General features: G+C 57.6%; 1 protein-coding gene across 2 annotated transcripts in view; it reads left to right on the plus strand.

The window, feature by feature from the left end:
* Window positions 1-6,591, plus strand: part of ECE1 (endothelin converting enzyme 1) — a 125,284-nt gene extending 118,693 nt beyond the window's left edge. For both annotated transcript variants that reach the window (XM_061394163.1, XM_061394162.1), the window contains exons 17-19: window positions 671-861; window positions 3,631-3,726; window positions 4,405-6,591. In XM_061394163.1, coding sequence (XP_061250147.1) covers window positions 671-861; window positions 3,631-3,726; window positions 4,405-4,581 — 464 coding nt within the window. In that variant the 3' untranslated portion in view covers window positions 4,582-6,591. The remainder of the gene's footprint in view (window positions 1-670; window positions 862-3,630; window positions 3,727-4,404) is intronic.
* Window positions 6,592-7,886: the final 1,295 nt, after the last annotated feature.

Below are 7,886 nucleotides of genomic sequence, written 5' to 3' on the forward strand. Positions count from 1 at the left end.
AGATGAATCCCCACCTTCCTGGCACCGCTGCTGCTGCTTTTGCTCCTATGCATCTTAGCCTTGGAGACAGGAGGAGATGGAAAGTTAAAATCCTGGCCCAGACACCTGCCAATTTGTGTGCCCTCTCACAAGCCCCATCATTTCCTCAGGCCTCTATTTTCTTATCTATAAAATGGGTGTGCTGATCATGTGGTGATTATGAGGACTGGGCAGGCTCACAGTGGGACACCCCGCTCCCCGAAGGTGTGAGGTGCTGGGGGGTAGAACAGTGCTCCCCCTGTAGTCAGTGGGGAGCGAACATTCCTCCACTACCCCAGAGACTTCTCTGGTCCAACGACAAGTAGAAGAGTTAGTGCCTCACCAGCTAACGTCCAGAATCCCCCTCATTGCCTCCTGCCTTGGGGACCCTGAGACAAAATGAGGAGGCAGGACCTTCCTGTGACCTTTGCGCTGCCCGCTGCCTTCCCCCCGCCACTGGGCGCAGGGTCAGAGGCCCTTCACCAGCCTCGACCATGAATACAGCTCCACCGGAACTTTGAACGTGCGGGTCCTTAGGCGGGTCACGTTCCTCCCTCCCCCACCCACCCCAGATGGCTGATGCATCCGGGCCCTTCAGTGCCCAGCTGTGTCTCTCCCCCGCCCAGCCTGACGCTGCCCTCTGACCCCGCAGGCCGAGAGTACGACAAGGATGGGAACCTCCGGCCCTGGTGGAAGAACTCGTCCGTGGAGGCGTTCAAGCAGCAGACCGCATGCATGGTGGAGCAGTACGGCAACTACAGCGTGAACGGGGAGCCGGTGAACGGCCGGCACACCCTCGGCGAAAACATCGCCGACAATGGGGGCCTCAAGGCGGCCTATCGGGTAGGAGGCCCCTCCCTGCACACCCCAGACCCAGCTCTGGGTCTGTCCAGATGCTTCTCGGTTAAGAGTGGTGGGCATGCACAACGGCGTCTTTGGGCCTCAGTGGCCGCATCTGTGGAATGGGTGGCAGTGCGGACCGAGTGAAAGGGTGTCTGTGAAGCGCCCGGCTTGGACCTGGCACACACAGGCTGTGTACCCCAAGTCCACCCCCCACTGAGGGTCACCAGAATGGGCTTGGGCTGGACCCACCTGAAGACCTGCCTGTCCCTCCCTTTGCAGGGGAAGCTGCCCCTGACCCAGGCAGCAGTGGGCCAGGGCGGGGAGGGAGGGGGACACTGCTCACGGAGCCAGTTCTGGCTCCAGTCCTGGTTCTGGAGTGAGTCACTCAGCCTCCCTGAGCCTCTGTGCATGTGGCTGTGTTCGTCCCTGCATTGCTGGGTGTGAGAGAGATGGCACGTGACGGCTTGGGCGCCGGGTCTAGTCTGGGGTGGCCCTCGGCGATGTTGGCTGAGTTGGAAGAGAGAGATGCCAGAGGCTAAGGCAGAGCCTCCTCCTCCTCCCCGTGGCAGCAAGAGCAGGAAGCCCAAGAGATGCTGTGTGCTGAGGCCTGTGGGCCGGGGCCGCTGGGAACTCTACGATTAGGTATTTCACGCCAACTGTGCAGGAGATGGAGAAGGCGATGGCACCCCACTCCAGTACTCTTGCCTGGAAAATCCCATGGACGGAGGAGCCTGGTGGGCTGCAGTCCATGGGGTCACGAAGAGTTGGACATGACTGAGCGACTTCACTTTCACTTTTCACTTTCATGCATTGGAGAAGGAAATGGCAACCCACTCCAGTGTTCTTGCCTGGAGAACCCCAGGGACAGGGGAGCCTAGTGGGCTGCCGTCTGTGGGGTCGCACAGAGTCGGACATGACTGAAGCGACTTAGCAGCAGCAGCAGCAGCAGTACAGGAGACAGAACCAACCAGAAACAACCCAGAAACATCCAGTGACTTGCCCGATGTCTGTTACTCGGGGAAAGTGTGTTGCAAACTTTTGACCCGCTGTTTTGGTGCTGGTGGTTCTGGGACGAAACAGCGATGGGTCCTGCTCTCATGAAGCCCCCAACTGTAGCGTGTCAGGGATGGGGAGGAAGGCAGTTCACACCTCCATGGATAAATGTGATGATGTCAGGTGCTGATAAGATGAAGAAGACAAGACAGGCCAAAGGAATAAAGAGAAATAGGGGAGAGGGTGGTCAGGGGAGGCCTTCTAGAGGGGATGACCTTTGAACGGAGTCTAGTAGGGTGAGAAAGAGGCAGGGAAAGAAGAGTAAATGCCGAGGCCGCGAGGTGGACCCAAGCCTCGCACAGCCCAGGACAGGAAGAAGGATGTGGCAGGGATGGAGGGTATGGCCCGGTGCAGGAGGGGCGGCCGGAGGAGTGGCTGTCCCGGCTACGGCCTCTGTTGACTGAGCAAGGACCTTGGGGTTTATTCTGGCTGCAGCGGGAGCCACTGCGGGGGTTTGCACAGGGGAAGGATCTGCGTCACCCTCTACAACCAGGTCAGCAGACCTACAGCCTGGGGGCCACATCCAGCCCTTAGCTGGCTAAATCAATAAAAATAAATCAAAGTTGTGGGAGAGAGGGGACAGCTACACCCACTCATCTCCATGGTGCCTGTGATTGTTTTCATCTATCAGGGTGTTCCTTGAGCCGTTGCAGCAGAGAAACTGTTTGGCCTCCAAAGCTGAAAAGACTTACTCTCTGACCCTTTACAGAAAATGTCGCCAGCCCCTGCTTTATGAGGATGACCTGAGTTGCTGTGTTGGGATGGGGTTGGAATTGGACCAGTTTGAGGTCAAGGAGACTAGTTAGAAAGCTGCTGTGAGGTTGTCCAGGCAAGAGATGGGCTAGAGCAACGTGAAGGGTGAGATGTGGTTAGAGTAGGGCTGTTTGGTTGATTGAAAGATGAATCAAAGGAGGGTCCTGGGGTTTGGGCCTGAGTAACTAGGTGGTTCAGTTCTGTTCAGTTGCTCAGTCGTGTCCGACTCTTTGCGACCCCATGGCATTGCAGCGTGCCAGGCCTCCCTGTCCATCACCAACTCCTGGAGTTTACTCAAACTCATGTCCATCAAGTCGGTGATGCCATCCAACCATCTCATCCTCTGTCATCCCTTTCTCCTCCCGCCTTCAGTCTTTCCCAGCTTCAGGGTCTTTTCCAGTGAGTCAGTTCTTCATATCAGGTGGCCAAAGTATTGGAGTTTCAGCTTCAGCATCAGTCCTTCCAATGAATATTCAGGACTGATTTTCTTTAGGATGGACTAGTTGGATCTCCTTGCAGTCCAAGGGACTCTCAAGAGTCTTCTCCAACATCACACTTCAAAAGCATCAGTTCTTTGGTGCTCAGCTTTTGTGGTTGGCATCATTTACTGTGATGGGAAAGCTGTGTGTGTGTGTGTGTGTGTGTGTGTGTGTAAAATGCATCTTGGATGTCCAGCTGGAGCAGTTGAATGTTCCCAGGAAAGGCTGGAGCTGGCAGAGTGCATCTGTATTTAGATGGAGGTGGTATTTAAAGCCGTGGGGTTGAATGAGCTCCCTTTGGGATGAGTGCAGGTAGAGGGCGGCTCCTCTAGGCTGAGTTAGGCTCAGAGCTGAGGCCCAAGACCCCCAGAAGCCAGGCCCTGTCCCAACAGGATGTATCTTCGAAGGTTGCCCCCACTAGCCCCTCACTGCCACCCCGATTGTTCCTGTGTCACGGGGACCCTGAGCTCTGTTCTCCCCACAGGCCTACCAGAACTGGGTCAAGAAGAATGGGGCTGAGCAGACACTGCCCACCCTGGGTCTCACCAACAACCAGCTCTTCTTCCTGAGTTTTGCACAGGTGAGTTCTTTAGAGGAAAAACTAATACCCAGGCACAGTCTGCCATCTTGAGTTCTAGGAGCGCTGAAAACCAAAAGGCAAATTTCCTCAAATAGAGAAGCCCTAGCTCGTGGGTCCGTCCACAGGGCATTTACCCTTTAAGAGGGCGAGCTTCATCTTTGGAGAAATTCAAGGAAGGGTCGAGAACCCTGTTAGAGGAACTCCTGCATCAAGTAGAGGAGAGGACAGGTTTGCTTGGATGGCTAAGGGCCCTCCCAGTTCTGCGGTTCTAGAAATGTCTTAAACTCAAGGCGTCCCAGGTCGTCCCTAGAGTTGGCAATCAGCGTGTAGATTTCTGTTGGTGCCCAGAGCCACAAGGTCACGAGTCAGTTGGTTCTGCCCAGGAAAGGAGTGATCTGGACTCAGTGCAAAGTGTTCAAACTGGTTTAGGGGCAGAATCTTTTGTGCAGGTGAAGCGTATCTCACATGCCCAGGACAGACATTCAGCTGGTCTGGCTGCAGGAGAGGAAGCTGGATGAAGGCCCCCAGCCCTCTGCTTCCTCCTAACCCAGGTGGCAGGCCTGTCATGGGGGTCTCAGAACCAGAGGGGCGCTTATTTCCCTGTTACAGTGATGGGGCCAGTCTGGCGGCCTCAGGGACCGCAGTGACTCTGCCCTCTCCTTTATCACCCCCTCAAAGGTCTGGTGCTCCGTCCGCACCCCCGAGAGTTCGCACGAAGGTCTCATCACCGATCCCCACAGCCCCTCCCGCTTCCGGGTCATCGGCTCCATCTCCAACTCCAAGGAGTTCTCGGAACACTTCCACTGCCCGCCCGGCTCACCCATGAACCCGCATCACAAGTGTGAAGTCTGGTGAAGGGCCAGGCACCCAGAGCCGAGATGGAGGGCAAGGCGGGGGGGGGGGGCCCGAGAACACACCCCTGGGCCCACAAGACTGCCCCCTCCATCCGGCGGCCAGCCCCCTCCCCCGACGCTGCAGGGTGGTCAGCCGGAACCAAGCCTGTGACATGAGCTCTCACCGTAAGCTGAGATTTGACCCCCTGTGAAGACCCGCTCATCCCAGGCACACGTGTGTCAACTCTGATGGGTGTTGGGGTGTTAGCCGGGTTGCCTACCGGGCCTGGACCCTCACCGACAAGGGCAGGGGGGCCCAGCCCCCTCCGCCCACATGCAGCACCAGATATACCACAAATACCACTGTGTCAAATGCTTTAAAGATATATTTTTGGGGAAACTATTTTTTAAACATTGTGGAATACACTGGAAACCTTCAGGGAAATGATGCATTTAAAACACTTTTTTTTTTTTATGGAAAGGATCGGTATATTTATTATGTTCTGTTTTTCTAAATAACCTGTGGACAAGGGAAAGCCCCTGACTAGCTCCCTCTCTTCCTTCCTTGCTACAAGGTTGGGCTGAAGCAGGATTCCGGGCCACTGAGCAGGTCCCCACGTGGAGAGGTGCTTCTGCCCTTGGGGTGTGTGGTTCCAGCCCCCTCCCCTGGTTCTTACTCCCAGCAGAGGGAGGGGCAGCTAGTTGGCACCACCCCCTGGGGATACCTGCCTCTGAACCTAGAGTCCATCAGTGGGGACCCCCCAGCAAGGAAACTCCGGTCCCCTGAGTCACACTAGGGGACTGATGGCTGCGTGAGGCCAGGTCTGTGCCCTCCAACCCAGTCTGGATGTGCCCGAGCACCCCGGACCTGGGTCACGAGCCTTGCGAGGCTGAGACCCCCCGTCAGAGCTCTCTGCCATGCCACGGGGTCCTCTCTCTGTCCCCTTGCTTTTGGGCACCTCCACCAGCCCGGGACCCGCAGCCGCTCTGCAGCGCCCCATCCCAGCCGTTTCGGAGTCTGCCTTGCACGCCTCTTCTCCCAGGGGAAGAAGAGAGAAAGCAGCGCTCATCGCCCGGGGACCGGGTCCTCGCTTGGGCTCCGACCTCCGCCACCTCCCTTCCTGGCTCCCAGGACCACAGGCAGCCCTGGCTTCCCGCTGAGTGCCTTATCTGGGGCTGCGCCCAGGCCCCCGCCAAGGAGACCACCCTCTGCACCAGGGCCCACACAGTTGCCCCCTCATGGCTGCCCAGAGGCCTGGGCCTGCCCGTCAGCGGCACCGCGGTCAGGACTCTGAGGACCCCCTGAACGTGCCCCGGGCTCCAGCCCACCCTCAGGCCTGGCTGAGTGGAGACAGTACTTGCCGGGGACCCTCCTCTTCTTGGGGAGTGCTCCTGGCTGGGGGGGCGGTTCAGGGGGCAGGCACGGTGGGTCTGGCCTGAGGTGGTAGGGCACGGGCAATGCCGTCTCCTCCGCGTGGCTGAGGCCCGCCGCCCCCCAGAGGAGCCAGAGTCCCCCGGAGGAGCAGACGGCAGCTCGGCCACCGCCAGGTGAGCTGGGGCGGGGAGTCGTCGGGGGGCTCGTCAGAGGAAGGGAGCACGGGGCGGAGAAGGAGCGGAGTTCGCAGGCTGCCGCTCACGCCGCCACGGAGGGCCGGGCTCTCTCCCGCTCTCCAGCCTCCCCAGAGCAGGGTCCCAGCCCCCTGGTCTGGGGACTGGGAGCCCCCGGCAAACGGCAGCCGTCCAGGGCCAAGGGTCCAGCCAGACGGGGCGTCTGCTGCCCTCACCGCTTCCGGGGGGCAGAGGGCAGCGCAGGCGTGGAAGCAAGCGAAGCCCCCACCCGCCTGGTGCCCGCCCCCTGCCCTGGAGCTTTGGGCAGCCGCCCTCCCTCAAGGGAGCCCCACGGGCCGGCGTCTCTGCGGGGACAGGGGAGTGGGGTTTGGAGCTGGGAATCTGCTTTTTTGTATTATCACGTTCCGTGCTACTGTAGTTCTGTGTGGCACCATTGTAACTGAAATAAAGTACTTATACCGAAGGCCGTGTGACCGAGTGTGGCTTCCCCCAGGCAAGCTGTGTCCTGTGGCGCCGCCAGTGTCCCCGGGGCTGGCTGCACCTCCTCCCCAGAGCAGAGGCCTTGAGTGAGTGAGTGAGTCAGTGAACGTCACTGTCGTGGCCGACTCTACGACCCCGTGGACTATACAGTCCATGGAATTCTCCAGGCCAGGATACTGGAGTGGGTAGCCTTGCCCTTCTCCAGGGGATCTTCCCAACCCAGGGATCGAACCCAGGTCTCCTGCATTGCAGGCGATTCTTTACCAGCTGAGCCACCTGTGCCCACCTGGCCCCTCTTCCGCCGTCACTAAGAGCATGTGAGGGCCCCCTGCTGGTGAGAATGATGCATGTCGCCACATGGGCTCAAGGGACCTCCTGGTAAAAATACTTCCATTATCTTGGAATGAAGGATGTCATCACTGTTTCCAGGCCTCAGGTGCATGGACACGGCAGGCAGTTCAAGGAAGAGTCTCTGACATACCCTCATGCCTCTCCTGGGTTTTACATATATTCTTCCCTCTGCCTGGATATCCTACCCTGACTTCTTTTGGCTGATGAACTCCTACTCATTCTGCAATGCCCAGGTCAGCATCACCTCTAGGAAGCCATTCCTGACCTGCAGTCCAGATCAGGTGGCTCATACAGGCTTCCCTCTCCTACCAGACTGTCTTAATGCTGGGGCTGCCATAACAAAGTGTCACAGCGTGGTACCTTACACAACAGAAATGTATTCTCTTACGGTTCTGGAGGCTGTAAGTCTGAGATTGAGCTGATTCGTGCTGAGGAATGTGAAGGAGGATCTAGGCCTCCAGCCCCCCTCCCGGGGGTTTGCTGGTGGTCTTTGGTGCTCCCAAAAGTTCTCCCTTAGGTGCTTCTGGAAACATCCCTCCAGTCTCTGCCTTCATCTCACATGATGTTCTCTCTGCATGTGTCTGCCTCTGTATCCAAATTCCTTTCTAATTTAATTTTTATTTTATATTGGGGTATAGTCGATTAACAATGTTGTGTTCTTCTCTGTTTTTATAAGGACATCAGTCATATTGAATTAGGGCCTTCTCTGAAAGTGAAAGTGTTAACCGCTCAGTCCTGTCCAACTCTTTGTGACCCCATAGACTGTAGCCTGCCAGGCTCCTCTGTCCACAGGATTTCCTAGGCAAGAATACTGGAGTGGGTTGCCATTTCCTTCTCCAGGGGATCTTCCCGACCCAGGGATGGAATCTGTGTCTCCTGCATTGCAGGCGGACTCTTTATGGTCTGAGTCACCGGGAAGCCCAGAGC

Source organism: Bos javanicus, chromosome 2 (genome assembly GCF_032452875.1).
Source record: "Bos javanicus breed banteng chromosome 2, ARS-OSU_banteng_1.0, whole genome shotgun sequence".
Classification (NCBI taxonomy): domain Eukaryota; kingdom Metazoa; phylum Chordata; class Mammalia; order Artiodactyla; family Bovidae; genus Bos; species Bos javanicus.